The sequence below is a fragment of the Lagopus muta genome, chromosome 7, assembly GCF_023343835.1.
Source record: "Lagopus muta isolate bLagMut1 chromosome 7, bLagMut1 primary, whole genome shotgun sequence".
In the NCBI taxonomy this organism is placed as follows: Eukaryota; Metazoa; Chordata; class Aves; order Galliformes; family Phasianidae; genus Lagopus; species Lagopus muta.
In genome coordinates this window covers 50610309-50626517 of record NC_064439.1, presented here as the reverse complement: position 1 = coordinate 50626517, position 16209 = coordinate 50610309, and the positions used below count along the sequence as shown (strand labels likewise).

Below are 16209 nucleotides of genomic sequence, written 5' to 3'. Positions count from 1 at the left end.
AGTTCACTGAGCTCAAGGTGTTCAACACCAGGCGGAGCTGGCGGTGGAGCTGTGGGGTCACCTGGCAGCACCTGAACAACAGCACCCTTCTGCATATGTACATGAGACAGGACAAGCTGCAGGGAAACAAGCAGGTGGAAAGCAGTTTGATAAAGCTCAGTCTTTGTTGTAGGCAGTGGATCAGCTATGCAAGAGTCGGGCTGTCAGACTGCAAGAGAAATTAGTGCTGTCCCTCACAGCATCTGAGAAGGTAAACAGGTCCATCCAACGTATTCACAGCTGGCTTTAAAAAAGAAGAACAGAAAAGAATGGAAAAACTCTAGCTCTTTCAGTGCCACCTTTTGTCAGGCTTATTACAAAAAGCTGTAAGAGCCCTACAGACACCCTCTCCACTCTTTATGGCAGAAGAGCTTTCAGAAGTTATGATCTCTAAAGAATAAAAGGAAAAAAATGCAGTATGTAGTCAGGCACATCATTTTCAGAGTACAACTTCTAAGTAATTCCCAATAGTGCAGACTGCAAACAGAGTAGAGATGGCCTCAAATAGCAGATGAGACACTATGCAGGGAATATGGAAACTGAAGTCTTATCTGCAGTTGTAACTCTTGCACTGGCAAGTCACTTCTTCACTCCATGCCTCTTCTTCTAACCCTCAGCTTTAAATCCATCTTCCCTATCTCAGCTTTGAAACCTAGCCCTCAAACATTTGTACTGAACTTAATGCCTTGAAAACTCCGGCCTAAGCTCTTTAGGAGAGGAACAATCTCAGCATATAGAAAAGAATGCAGATCTGCTCTTCACAGGAGACACTAGATGTTACTGCATTTAAAAAAAACAAAACACCACCACCAAAAAAAAAACCACCTGAAAGTTAACAAAAAAGATCTGTTGGTCCAAACCAAGTCCCAAATGCTCCAGAACTCACTGTAATTAGCACTAGAATTGTGATTAAATGTCACTGCCATCCTTCACCATTGCCTCAAGAAATACAAGAGGTTCAGTCTTGGATGCACTGTTAGAATGGCCAAACTTGTTTAATGTTAAGTGGCTAACAAAATAAGCTATGGTCTGCAGCTCTGTGAAGAATACACTATGACTTCAGAGTACCTAAGATCAAGAATTCTCATTTAAAGCTTTCCAGTTCACCCTGGCAGAACTTTCTGAAACCATTACTGCCGGCATAACCAAGCACTCACCTCAGTCTCAGCATGGCACGTAAGCTGCAATGGAAAGCAGAGAGCAGGCAGTGTGGGACCAGCCAGGCTGTCCCAGCCTGGTGTCACCAAGCACACATGCTGCAACACAAGCATCTACTTCCCCTTCCACAAATAAACAAGCAGCCCCCATCTCCACAGTACAAACAAAGTATGTCCAAGTGTCAAAAAATGCTGCAGAAAGTGAGAGGAAGATGGAGGAAAACCTGATCTGAAAAGTCTCACAGTTAAGCTGCCACAGTTCCATCAAGCAGGAAGCTAAGAAATAGCTGTCTCCTGTCCTCCTATCTTGTGGGAACTGACCTGTGTTCCCATTCGAGATAGGTTGCTGGCTACAATCCTGGCACAGAAAGACTTCGTAAGATAAAAAAGCAACATAAAATGATGACAAAGATTAAAGGGCTCAGCAAAGGACACAAAACAAAGGGTTCTTGAGGAATCACAACTCTGAACTTGGAAATGCCTTTAGCCAGGATCAGACAGTTCTCTCCCAGAGCTAAGCCTAAAAGGGAAGTATTAAATCACTACAGAGCTATCGGGCTGAGAAAATATGAGAGAGGAATATAAAGTGTGATGTGTTTATGTAGGGTAGAAAATAACCACAAAGCATTGAAAAGACTAGTACATGTGCAAACAGTAAATGTGCCCTTTTGGATACAAATGTCTTTTTTTTGCTTCATATCCTTTTTTTTTTTTTTTTTTTTTTTTTTTGACACCTTTAACTATTCTGCAATTTAGTTTTATTATCACCATTGAAGATGATACTTTTGTGTTGCTTCAGTTGTATCATCTATGATCTCCTTAAGTCCTTAAAGTCTAGTTTGCTTATGTACACTTTCACCAGTGAAGTGTATGTGCCTTGAAATACAAAAATTTTAAAAAGACTTCAGCTTCATTACAGCGTTTGTTGATACGACTGCATATCATTTATTTGGAAACCTCTGAGGCTGCTACATCCTTCAGTTATTTGTGCTTTGAAAGCGGCCTTTAAATCAGCTGCCTCATATAGATTTTCTAGAAGGAGCCTCAGATAAAAGGGCTGATTACATACCAGTTTTGTCTCCTCTTTATGTTCATATTCCATAAATGCACACATACATAGCATATATTGACCATAAGCCAGTCATTATTTGCCCTTGACTACCATTTGTCTGCAGGTATACCAAAAACTCTCAGAATTCTATCTTATTTAGTTGAATGCCCTTTTTACCATGAAATCCCTTTTAATTCCCAAGACCAATAGGAATAAATAACTATATCTGGTCTTTGAAAGGCCTATCATCTGTTTTTGATAAAAATGCAGCTACAACAGTAATAAATGTAGTAAATCAAGGGCTGCATAAGCTTCCACATTTGGAAACTGTTTTCTTGGTTGACAAAATGACATGCTGAAAGTCTCATGGGTTAACAGAGGTCCCAGGTATTTGACTATCTTTGATGTAATTCTGAATTGTGTCAAAACTTGTATCATAATTTTAGAGATACAACAGTTTGACACTGTGCTTACGGGAAAAGGCTGCACTGCCCCTTAGTGAAATGGTTTCTCTCTTTGTATTGTTGTATATATGGCCAAAAAGTTGTGCCACAAATTCCAACGAAGTAGAGCATGCTTACTTTCCTGGTAAACCCATGACAAGCTCATTCTTTCACTGCAGTGCCCTCCAAGTCTCGACACAAAGTACACATGCCTATGGCACGTAGCTATTCTTCCCTCCCCTTTACTCTCCCCAAACCCCAAACAATTTGTGTTTACCATGGATGGTTGCTGTTTATCACTGGCTGTCATAAAGCCTGAATTGCTAAGCTTCCACAGAAATGCAAAACTGGACATAGCATGTTGTTGCCTCTGCAGTTGTTAAGGTTTTTTATTTGTTGAGTATTAATAGGAGATGAGTTCTGCTCTGCCTGCATTCACACTGTAATTTGGAAGCAGTTCTCTCTCTGGCTTGCACAGTCACATATCTGTCTCTATATTGTGAGTTTGTGATATGCAAACTAGAAAGGCATATGCATCTCTGGGAAAGATACTAAGCACTTCCCAAGGTAAAAAAACAGACCACTACAAACAAACAATTTTTTTAAAAATGCCATGGTATCTGAAAATGATGCATAGGCATACATCAAGAAATTACTTTTGTTTTGAAAAGTAAGAGTTCCCTAGGTGGTCTTAAACCAGGCTATCAGTAAACTTGAAAAGAAAAATCTATTAACCAAGTCCCCCCAAAACACAGAGATGTGTACCAAAATGAGAAATCTATTAGGCACTGTCACAGACCCACCTAACAAAAAGCATTTGCTTAACCGAGATTGTAAGTATACCTGAATAAGCAACCGTTAGTGTAACAGCTGACACAACCCACTATGTGCTCAACATCCAAAATCGCAGAATTTCAGTTCTATAAAGGTACAAGCAGTGCAGTTTACACAAAAAACAGTTTCAATCTCTTGCCACACGTTTCTCTGTGTCCTTCACTCCTGATGTGCTTCTACGTGTCTCTCACAGTATGGCTAGTCTCCTCTCCCACAGTGAGTCCTCCAGGTCAATGGTTTTTGCCTGTCATTATAGCTGCATCTGATAGAAGGAAGATTTCTGTTGTGAATGTCCATTAAGCTCTTCACTTCAAGGGGCTGGAAACTGCATAACAGTAATTTTCTCAAATGTTGAAAGACACCCACTGGGGTGTACTAAAGACTAGCTGCTGGCATAAAGGAAAACTTTGACTTCTGAGGGCAGACCAAATGATTCCTGTAATCCCTCAATAGGACAGTGACATTTTAAAAAATGTAAAATCTTTATACATTCCAACAGCAGCTACCAAGCTGTCTGTCTTAAGGCTTTGGGAACTTAGAATTTAAACTTGTGTAGAATTCATTCTTCATTTGGCCATGTTATGATTTCCCCTTTATCATGGCACTTCCCTGCTACAATGGGCCAAACACTGCACTGTTTACCATAACCTTTTCTAAAGCACTGTGTAGTTGATAAACTGCCAGTGTTAACTCACAACAGATAGCAAAGTACAGGTATTTACCGGCAAAAGTAAACACAGAAATGAAGGGTTACCTTTGCAAGTGAAAGCTGCTCTGTTCTATGGAGAATGAATGCTAAGCAAGATTCCGATCAATATCGAGTTAAAGGAAACATAACGTTATGCATAGAAAAAAAATGCGGACACCTTGAAATGAATTGCTGGCTCTTAGCTACCTGTTATATCCCTTGACCTCTAGTAAATAAAAAAACAGCGTAAGGCAGCAAGTGCTTCAGCAACATATTAACAGAAACTCTCAGCACTCCAGCTGGGAGAGTTATTAACACTTCTCTCTATATGCTTTTCCAAATCTCCATCACTGGCTATTTTTGGCGACAGGATACCACATCAGGTTAACTGTTGACCAACATGACAATTCTTACACTGCTTTACTGCTGAACAAATGTCCTGTCCCCAAGGTAGTTTCTGAAAAAGGAGGCAGGTTTCTGAGATGAGATTGATTTTGACGATCAGTATCTTTCTGATTCCTGAAAATGTCACAACATTCCTGTGCTGCGCAAACATAAAAGATGCAAAAGAAAGAGTCTGAAAGAAGGTGGCCTACACAGTTGTCTCTGGATAGAAAACAAAGAAAACCATCAGCCACTGCAGTTTTCAACATAACGTTTAATCAACTACGAAGTTGTGTAATTTCCTACATAATTCTCAGCAATGAGCAGGAGCACTCAAACATGCTTTTATATAAATATGTTTCATATGCATCAACTTCTTTCACTGCGTTTACTTCTTATTTCAATGGTAAAGCAGCACTGAGTGTATTTACATGTGCTGTTATTTACTACTTCCTACTTCACTGTCTTCTATTTTAAATCTGGACAGGGCAATAATTCGTCCTTGATGGGACATAATCTCAGGGCAGAGATTCATAGGCTAAGGTTGGCAGCATAACAAATTAACAAGCAGCAGCAACTCATCAAGCATGAGCAGCCCAAATACGGCGTAGTATGACTTAGTCTTAAGTGTCAGTGAGGGATGGCTATGCTAAGCTGTGTATTCTCATATTAGGGCAATTAAAGAATATACACAAAATCAATTAACAACAGTTACTATGTCTCAGTTAACAGAGACAACTAATTATGTGGCCATAATTAATTGTGCACTTGAGCCCTTAATGAAACGTGGCCCACCTGAAGAGACTTTCTTTTAAGGAGTTCTCACATTGACTCTTTTCTCCTCTGCTTTTATCCATAAACTGAGACACTAAGGCCTCTTCAAAACCCTGTTCTACAATATTACATCTTCTCCTCGCACTTCTTTCACAGTGAAAAGTAAGCACAATCAGTTTCACGGATTGATAACTGAAGATCAAAGGAGCAGTTGCAAATTAATCTTATTTTAAAGGTTAGATCCTATCAAGTATTTCTGCTCTAAAAGTAGGGCAAGTAAAAACAAAGTTCTTGTATATTAAACAATTTCCCAGCAATGTATTTTTTAAAATACAGGATATGAACAATCATAACACGCCTTGTATCCACAGATACTCTTTCAATAGCTTCCTTCAATCTTTAAGAATATTCTCAACTTAAAAGTGTGAATTACAGATCATTAGCAATAGTTCATACTGAGAAGAGAGAAGATGTTTCTAAAATTGAATTTCTGTAAAATGTGTGCATGCTGCATCCTTCTTGATGCTTGAGGTCAAAATCAGAGATGAATCTGATCAAGTATAATTCATATCTTTTCTAACTCTTTCAGAATTCAGGTTTTATCAAAGATTCCCTTGATTGCCCTCAAGTTCAGACAGTCTTAAGCAGGTACGTCTGACTACCATGCAATTCTTATATGCTTACACACAACTCTGAATTTTGCTCAGGCTAAGGTGGATCATTGAAAACATTCAGTACAACTGAAAAAGTGTAACTGCTGAATGCTAGGCTCCTTCACATTTGACTCCTTAAGGATACCTGCAGCCCTTTCCCATGGATATTTTCTATAAATCTCAGTTCAGACTTTTGCGTACCCTATTTATGCTCACCAAAGAAATGCATACGTTTTTTGGTGGAAATTAGAGACCATAAATTCCATTCATACTAGCGCACAGTAACTCTTTAAAAGGACTCCAATGATCAGGCTCACTTTGATCAGGGATGTGGGATGGCAAAGTCTGGAAATGTTAATTTTCTGAAGGGAGTACACAGTTATTTGTACAAGAGAGTTCAGTGTCTATGCATTTGACTATTAAGAGAAGGGTGGGAAAGTGTTACACTGCATTGCATCAGACACCCTGCACAATACATGAATACAATGAGGAACAATTAATTTGCAATCACATTACTTTGATATAAGTGTAACAACACGCAGTTACAGCAAGCTAGACAATAACCAGACTGAATCCTTTTTTGATTTCTGCATCTATTCAAATATGGTGGACCCAAAATGAGGTTTTCCAGCTCAAAGACAGTGTGAATCTTCCAGAAATGAAATTATGTCCTGGAGCTCTTTTTCTTAACACTATATTAAAGTAAATGCCACTCACTGCTAATGGCAATGTTCAAATAACAGCAGACTGATTAAATATTTTTCAACAGCTGTATTTAAAAAGTTAAAATATGCAAGCGAGACAATACCCACAAGATTTATTTTCTTGCAGAAGCCACGTTTTTCTAATTCATAGGGCATTTCAGTTCCTCTTAATGCGTTCAAAGTTATGGTAACATTTTTGGCCTTTCCTACAGGATATATTGGGCATAACACAATCACAAGAACAACTCGACAAGGAATTCAATTATCTTTCTGCAAAGGCTGAATTGTGCTATGGTAAAATTGAAACAATACTTACGCTCCACAAAGTAAGAACTGGCATCAATCTTCCAGACAATCTGACCACGATGAGAGCCATTGACTCCACGGTTCTTGTAGTCCAGAAAGTTTTCAGACAAGACTTCATCTACGAACAAAGAAAACAGTATCATAAACTGTTGTGACAATATGCATAACAGAGAGTCAGGCTAAAATTATGCCTCTGGCTTTACAGAACATACCACGGCTGCTAGACAGCTTGGCACCACATGTTAAGAAATTTGCTTTCTCATTCATTTATATTTTAAATCATTGCAGCTCTTCTTAAAATCAGTTTTTCATGGATGTAATTTTGAAAGCTACATCCCTATGAAATTCTCAAACATAAAAACATCTTGCTTAATACAGATCAATCCCTATCTAATTAAAAATAATTGTTTAGCCGCTACTCCTTTTCCTATAACTATACACCACCGACAAGAGCCTGGCCTCATCCATGTGCCTTTAGATCTTTATAAACATTAATCAGATCTCCCCTCAGTCTTCTTTTCCCCAGGCCGAACAGAGCCAGGTTTCTCAGCCTTTCCTCATATGGGCCCTTACTCATCCTTGTGGCCCTTTGCTGCACTCCTTCTAGGAGCACCCTGTCTTTTTTTGAACTGGGGAGCCCAGATCTGGACACGGTATTCTAAATGTGGCCTCACCAGGGAGAGTAAAGGAGGTGGATCACCTCCCTAGATCTGCTGGCCACGCTCATTTTTATTCACTGCTGGATACCACTGGCCTTCTTGGCCACAAGGGCACATGCTGCCTCAGCCAACCTGTAGTGCACCAAAATACCCAGGCCCTTCCTTAAAACCACATGACTGGTAACAAAGTGCTGTCCACTTGAAGCTTTTTGGGACACTTGGAGGTTGTCAGACTACTATGCTAATTTTCAAAGATGTCTGTATCAACAAGTGAGCTATAAAAAGCTGCTGACAGCTTTCAGGCTGAAGGTTGAGAAAGCAACCGCCTTGCATGCAAAGGGTTGTGTGCAAATAACTGTGGGGCAGGCAGTGAGTCTGAAGCACAGCCTTATGACTGTACACACTGATTAATTTTCAGTTTTCTTTCAAATTTCAATTTAGACCATGTCAGCCAACTCTTTTGAAGATAAATCTGCAAGCCCTATCCAGTACAGAGGGTAACAAACATACTCTGGCCTCAAGGTGAGGGTCTGCTTCCTGATGGTCTTTCATTCAACAGATAAAGAGCAACTAGCAAGGCCCTGACATGGCTCCTGCTTGCTTGTGAGCTTAAACTAGCTTTCAAGCCAACAAAAATGCACACATTGTCACCATAGTAAAACAGCGTGTATGGTTTTGATAATTAGTAAATGTAAACAGCACAGCAAAAAATAAAATAGTCATTTACAGACCATTTGAGACTTAAGGATAGAGGCTTGTAGCAGGTTGGAATGGCCTCACACTCAGAGGCTGAAGCAACAGACCTCCTGGTAATGTTATATCTCCCTGCCATGGCCTTGCAACTCAGATCCGTGGATCTGCTGTGAGCTGCTAAAGCACTGAACGAAGTGGAAGGCTGAGATCACAGAACCAGCGAGCAACCGCCTTTCAGCAAGGAAGGCAGCTCTAATTTTGACAGACACAGCAGAAACATCCTCTAATCGAGTCAGCCTCACAGCTGAGAAAGCCCTACATGGGTGCTGCAATTCTGTTCCAAAGACTATTACATTCATTATTGGTCTCACAAAAACCTAAGAAAAATATGATCCACTAAATCCAGTATTAAAATACATCAAGATTAACACGGCATGAATAAAATATATTAACATAAACATGGCATGAATCACTTCATTACCACATAGGTCAATGAAAAAATGAAGATCCCACCATAATGAAGGACACCGTGCCTGAGAACGGAGTGATGATGTGACAAGATGCAGAGCTCTACAGACCATCTGAGGCCAGCTCTGATCAGCCTGTTTGGATGCATGGAGCAGCATGAGGTGGTGTAGAGTCATGAAAGCAGTGCCCAGAGCTACCACAGCCACAGGATTTCCCATTCCTGCACTCAAGGCTACCATGAATGCTCAGCTTGTCACACTGACATGGACACTGAAATAACCTCCAGAAACAAGACAAACAATACAAAGTAATAAACGCATTGCCAGAGAGGTCTGTATCAACAGGCAGGTTTATCTGTCATATAGAACCAAGCACAGCACTTTTGGAGGTTGCTGACTGGCATACAAAGTCAAGACACTTCAAGAGCAAGGTATTATTCAAATACATATATGCAAAGAGCAACGTAGTATTCAACTATATATATAAAGTTAAACAGAGAAGTTTTTTAAATTGAAGAAAGCTTCACTTTCACTGAAAAAATAAAGCAGCAGGCAGATACCAATGTTATTACTTTATTTTTACATAGCTATGCTACGGAAGGCAGACGATAATTGAGCTACCAAAACTGAACTATTTAGTGTTGCTCTCTTGAGGGATTTACAAAAGAAAACCTTTTAAAGAGGTTGTTAATGATTGCAATGGATAATTATAAACAGCAGTGTTTTCTGCAATACATTTTCCCTTTACTGACTTGCTAATTGTCGATAATTATTTCATTAGCTGTTTCTCTTGCTCTTTGTAGAAGTAGAAATTTTTTATCACATTTACACAGTACTTTCCCATGGTAACCTTTCAAACTCTGGTACAAATTCTCTTCTTCATTTGTATTTTATAGATCATTTTGTCCTCTTTTAAATGTCAAATCCCATTTAAAAGATGAAAGTATTTAGCTTTGACTACTTCAGTAAGGACCACCCTAGATACAGATTATCCACTATTATACACTTTATTCTGGGAAGCAGGAGCACCTGAGAAGACTTAAATGTGTGAGCTGTCCTCTGTGGTCTGGCAGGGAAAATGCTTTATATACTTACAGGTGACCATACACCAAAACGTTGTGCTGAATTGGAGCCTGCAACCCTGACCATGTACAGAGTACATCCTTCATCTCAGGCTTGCTGCTCTTAGTTTCATCTCTTGTGATGTTTATTTGTCATATTTAGATTCTGAAAGCTGCTGGAGAGGCTCCAACGTCTGCCACGTTATTAAGATGCACGAGTAATTACTGTTTATAAAATATCAGTCTTGCTTAAGAAGGCTTAGCTGAGCTAAAGCGGGTGGCTTTGTTTAATAAATCACAGACATTCTAGGCAAGAGTTTAGCGGCACAAGAGACCCCAGAATCTGTTTTTAAATGCTGTATTCACACATACTATCTGTTGGGGCCAGCTGGCTCATACACTGGGCTGGTTGTTGTCTGCTTCCCACAGCTGGCATAATGGCTACACAAGCTCTGCGTCACACAATCTCTCTAGTTTGACAGAGATGTCAGCATCTGCCCATACCCGAACCAAATTACATTTGTATTGCAAGACGAGCCAGTGGGGATGACTACAGAAAGCCCACTCATCTTTTTATGGAAATGGCAGAAAGTTTGGCAAGCCAATCTAAGAAAAAAGACTGCTTTTCATCTGCATGCTCAAGTTGGGAGAACACAGGAAAGGAAGACGCAGGCTGCTCTACAATTACAGCTAACAGGTGAGGACATGAGAAAGAAGAGACCAGCTGGTCTCACCAACAAGCTAATGTCTCCACGCTGCCTCCTGCCCGGAGAAGGGAACATTCAGAAAGACAGTGTCCAAAGGAAAAGTTCAGGTAGCACAGTGTGTCAGGGAAAACATACAGACATTCACTCACAGACAGCAGCCACTGATAAAATACAGGCTTGGGCAGTAGAAAGGATGCCTTAAGGTGAATTTCCAGCATTCTGCAATATGCAGGTCACCCAAGCAGAAGCAGAAGACCATTTAGGTACTACTCCAACACATCACACATTTTGTGCAACATGAGAAAAAAAAACAACAAACCAACAGTGTGCTGGTACTGTTTATTTAGCTCTTACAAAGTGAAGAAGCTTGCTATCTGAATGATAAATGATCAGGGCAAGGAGGAAAGGAATTTGTAACTAAATTTATAATGACAGTAAAACATGTTTATGAGTCTCATGATTTAAAAATCCTGCATGTAGATCCTTCTTCCAGCTAGATGTCCTGTCTGTATACTTTGAAAAACATGGTACCTCTTTCGTATAGAGAAAGAAAACTATTTTCAGTCCAGTAGTAATTTAAGATAGCTGGGATTTTTGAACCAAACAAAATTTACCTCTAGAAAAAGTATATGCAGGTCCAAATGGGAAATCTTTCAGTTTTTGAAAGGATCTATTTTTGAAAGGTGAAAATATGAAAATAACAGTAGTTGAAACTGTTCAGGAGACCGGAATGTACAAATACTTCCTATCAATCAGGTTTAGACAAGTGCTACTACTGCAGGCATGCTACTTCCCAGATGCAAATATTGCACATAGAGAAATAAAAGAGTGTATGTAAAATACACAGCTGTCTGGAGCACTACATATATTTGCATATGTTTGTGTATGAGTATATATATATAAATATACACATATATAGCAGTCACAGCACACCATATGTAAGTGTGGAGACAACAGGACACCAAAACAGAAAATAGATACGTGCAAAGTAAAAAGAATACTTTGTATTTCTACCAACAATTCCAGTGACCGAGGAACGGAGCTTAAAAACATGTTGCATCTTAATTCCCAAAGGTAAATGGTGAAATGCCTCGTTTCACCTGTAGACAGAATGAAGAGCAGAGCTAATGCTGCACCCTTTCATATATTTCAGCCAGCAGCTAATGGCTTTTGACATTTTTCCAATGAAGCACTGTAATGGATCTCCCTCCCTCTATTTCTGAAATAAGATTAACCTTTTCACTAACTCTCTGCTCAGCTGGCAATTCCTACTATAGGCTGGGTTTTGGCCCACCTGACTAAAAGCAAACGCTTTGCAACCACCCTCAGATCTGAGGGCTCATTTGCTCAGATGGAAAATGGGTAGCTAATTTAGAAAATGGCCACGTGAAGGAGCATTGAGGATGCACGACTCTTTGAGTATTGGCTGGAGACAGTGACTGCGCAGGCAGCTGAGGTGGGCTGGAGGGATTGCTGGCAGAAGGTGCTCTCTGCCTGCCCTGCTCCTGGGGCACAGAGGTGCCAGCCAACCAACATGCCTTGAGAGGAGAAGTGGCTGCAGACCTCCAAAGCTGTGTCAGGGCTGGAGCAGAGGCAGCCAAGCCTCCAGCACCTCACATCTCCCTGGAAGAATAGGGGAAGGTGATGAGTGAGTATGTGCTGGGCCACAGGGGCCTGAGGAGCAGAAAGAAGGACCAATGCACTCTAGTGACAAACATTAGCAAGTGCTTTGGGAACCAGCAGCAATTCCGACAAACTGCTTGTCCTTACAGAAACAAATACCTCCATGCACAGCCTTTACTGCTAAAATATTCTGCACTTTTGCTTCCATGCTGAGAGATCCCAACATACTTTACAAGTGCAATCCGTAGTGAGATAAAGAGCTGTCACCAGTGAAAGCTATCTTTCAGATGAAAGATACTAAACAATTGACAAAAAGCGTGCTGTTCTTCAGAGGAATTAGGAAAAGCTGATAAAAGCCACCCCTCAAAAAGGTCTGTAAAATATGGTGCAGGAACTCCAGATGCTGTCAGCAGGCCCTCGGTATTTGAAAGCTTGTCTGAAATACCCAGAAAGACACAAACAGAGCGGATACATCTTCCTCAGAGGAACTGAGGTAGTTCAAAGTACAAACAGCAGAGCGATCCTTTTGGTCAGTTTGGGTTAAAGGGGTAAAAGAAAAAACAGTGCGCCTTCCCGTACAGTATTTTGTGGATAAATATGATTAGTCTATCTTTCCATATTCTCCAAGGACAATAACTGCAGAATAATCTGGGCTCCATTCAAAGAGAAAAATACCTAACACTTGAGAGGAACACAATGTCAGACAGGTTCCCGAACTTGGTACAATACTCCAGTCTCTTATCCATCTTTAATTTGATTTAACATCGCATATTGCAACACTTGCTTTCTGCACACTCAGTGCAATTACTGCACAAAAATAGAAACCACACTTCATGTCTTGATCCTTTATGAATAAGAAATGCTGCAGTGCTGAAATTACAGAAGGCTTTACAGTCCTTAGTTGAACAAATCTGCTTTAGTTTCCAATTTAAAAGTGCTTCTGGTCAATATGTATGTCTATACTATAATCACAGACTTACACACTTAGGAAAAAGCTTTTAAAAATGTCTTCTGTACAAAGAAGTCTAGCTCTGGTTGATCTGTTTTGCAGTCTGCATAGAAAGCTGGGAAAGGGACATTGTAAAGCACAGAATGTCAATAAACTAAAACTATTTTGCAAGATAACACAAATGTAAGCCATGGATAAGCTTTCTATTTTTTCACTTTCTTCACTTACCACCGACTTTATCATTTGAAGAAGAATGTAAAATGATGATAAATTTCTTATTTACAGATATATCACAATAAGCGTTCACAAATAATGGTTATAATTACAGGAGTCGATAGGAATGTTTCCATTGATTTCAACAGCAATGAATCTGGCTCTAATCTGGATCAAAAAATCATGGTTAATTCACTTGCCAATTTCAATTGCCTTTTTATTTATGTATAAGATGAAAATACAACACTGTTCTCGTAAATGCAGAGCTTGTGTAAAATTCAGCCTGATGGAAATGCTCCCTTCATTTCAAATTACACATTGCTTTATTGTGTCTCAACTCAGAGTGCTTTTGGTGAAGGCACATTAACATGACAAAAGGACAGTGACCATACTGCAAGTTACAGATAGCATCCAATGCCCTCTAATTTCTAGAAGAGTTCTAGAAAGTAAAGATCTAATTCTTCACTGGTGTTGTAAGCTCAGTCCTTGACCTAAGAGCTACATACATGATTTTGCTAGGAGTGGTTCCATTTTAATTCCACAAAAATTACTTCTCTTTAAGTGGATAGGGGGTAAGCTCAGAGTTAAAAAATGTGAGCAATGTGTGGAGAGTAGCAATGAGTGGAAGACACAACAAGAGAAAGACCAGAGGAAAGTCGAGGTAGGAAGAAAAAAGGATCATACTAAAACAAAGTAAGAGTTGGCAAAGTTGCAACAATTCTTGGTCACCAAGGACAGGATATAAAGTATACTTTCACTTCTATTTCAGCTATGTCTGGAATGGAACTTGGTAAGGGATGTGAAAAATAACAAGAAGGGATTCTACAGGTACACTGGCCAGAAAGACAGGCAAAGGAGAGTGTATCCCCTCTGATAAATGAAAAGGGAGAACTGGCTTGAACTGAGATGGAAAAGACTGAGCTACTCAAGTTCATTGTCCCAGTCACCACTGACACTCAGGCTTCTGAAGTTTCTCATGTCTCTGAACCTTTGAGTGGAAGTCAGGAGAGCAGAGTCTCTCCCAGTATAAGAGAAAAGCATGTCCAAGATCAACTCAGGAAGGAAAAGCAACTGATGTAATCTACCTGGACTTCTGAAAGGCCACTGATACGGTCCCATACCACATCCTTATCTCTAAATTGGAGAGAGATGGTTTTGAAGACTGGATTACTCGATGGATAAAGAACTGGTTGGATGGCTGCAGCCAGAGGGTTGTGGTCAACAGCTCTGTATTCAGGTGGAGGCTGGTCACAAGTGGTATCTCCCAGGGGTGATTCTTGGGACAGGTGCTATTTAACATCTTTATCAGTCACACAGACAGTGGGATTGAGTGCACCTTCAGCGAGTTTGTTGACACAATAGAAAGAAGGGACGCCATCCAGAGGGACCTGGACAGGCTTGAAAAGTGGGCCCACGAGTACCTAACGAGATTCAACAAGGCCAAGTGCAAGGCGATGCACTTGAATCATGGCAATCCCAGGTGTATGTACAGACTGAGACAAGAACTCATTGGGAGTAGCCTGGCAAAGGACTTCAATGTCCTGGTAGAAGAGAAGTTGGACATGAGTCAACAGTGTGCACCTGCAGCCCTGGAAGACCAATTGTATGCCTGGTTGCACCAAAAGAAGGGTGATCAGCCCTTGTGAGGTCCCATCTGAAGTACTGCATTCCAGCCATGGGGACCCCAGCACAAGAAAAAGCTATTGGGATGGGTCCAGAGAAGGGCCGTGAAGAAGATCAGAGGGATTGGAGCATCAATCCTGTGATGAAAGATTGGGCTTAGTCAACCTAGATAAGAGAAGGTACTGAGGAGACATCACTGTGGCCTTCTAACACTTAAAAGGAGCTTATAGTCAGGAGGGGGACACAAGTTTTACGCACTCTGATAGTGGTAGAAGGAAGAATTGTTTAAAACTAAAAGAGGAGAGATTTAGATTAGAGGTTAGGGGGAAATTTTCATTCAGAGGGTGGTGAGGTGCTGGAACAAGTTGTCTGAAGAAGGTGTTCAAGGCCAGGTTGGATGGGGCCCTGATCTTGTGCCTGATTTAGAGGTTAACAAGCATGTTCACGGCAGGGGAATTGGAACTCGGTGATGTTTAAGGACCCATCCAAACCAAGCCATTCCATGATTGTATGATTCTATGCCTGTCCCAGACACAGATTTCCAATTTAATGTTCCTGGACTTCCAGGTATATTCTCATAATCATGACAGATGGGATACATCTGGCTTTTTGTACAGCAACAGTTATACTTTAGCTATGCATTGCACAATTTTCTCCACAATTAATGACATTCAGCTTTCACACCAAAGTTTGAAAATGGGAGAGAGGATGCCAAACAAAAATGATCATGAATGCTTCAGTGCATACTGAAATCAGAAGATACACAACATTTAGTGAGATCCAACATAAAAGAACTTTTTGTTGTTGGTTTGGCGCTTTTCTTTCTTTTTCTTTTTCTTTTTTTTTTTTTTGCTTTGTTTTTAATATATTAGCCAGTCAAAAGTTGTTGCAATCAGTGGAAGCCTTGCCAGTACAATTAGGAAAATGTGGATTAGGAGAAAACAGTGAACCCATGAAATTGCTGAAGGATAATAAAATAAGAGATGTTGCAGGGCCAAAGCAATATAAAGACGTGATATAAACAGAGATAGGAAGATCTAAAATGCAAACAAGAATGGCACTTGTCCAGGGTAACAATGTTCATTAAAAATGGGAGAAATAATTTGCAGTACTTAAAAAAAGGACTTACAGCGATGTTGAAAGACATAACAGCAGACAGCAAATTGAACTGAAGATTATGA

General features: G+C 40.1%; 1 protein-coding gene across 7 annotated transcripts in view; it reads right to left on the bottom strand.

The window, feature by feature from the left end:
• HECW1 (HECT, C2 and WW domain containing E3 ubiquitin protein ligase 1) overlaps nucleotides 1–16209 on the bottom strand; it is a 244083-nt gene that overhangs the window by 137576 nt on the left and 90298 nt on the right. For all 7 annotated transcript variants that reach the window (XM_048952248.1, XM_048952249.1, XM_048952255.1 and 4 more), the window contains one exon: nucleotides 7044–7151. In XM_048952248.1, the coding sequence (XP_048808205.1) occupies nucleotides 7044–7151 (108 nt within the window). The remainder of the gene's footprint in view (nucleotides 1–7043; nucleotides 7152–16209) is intronic.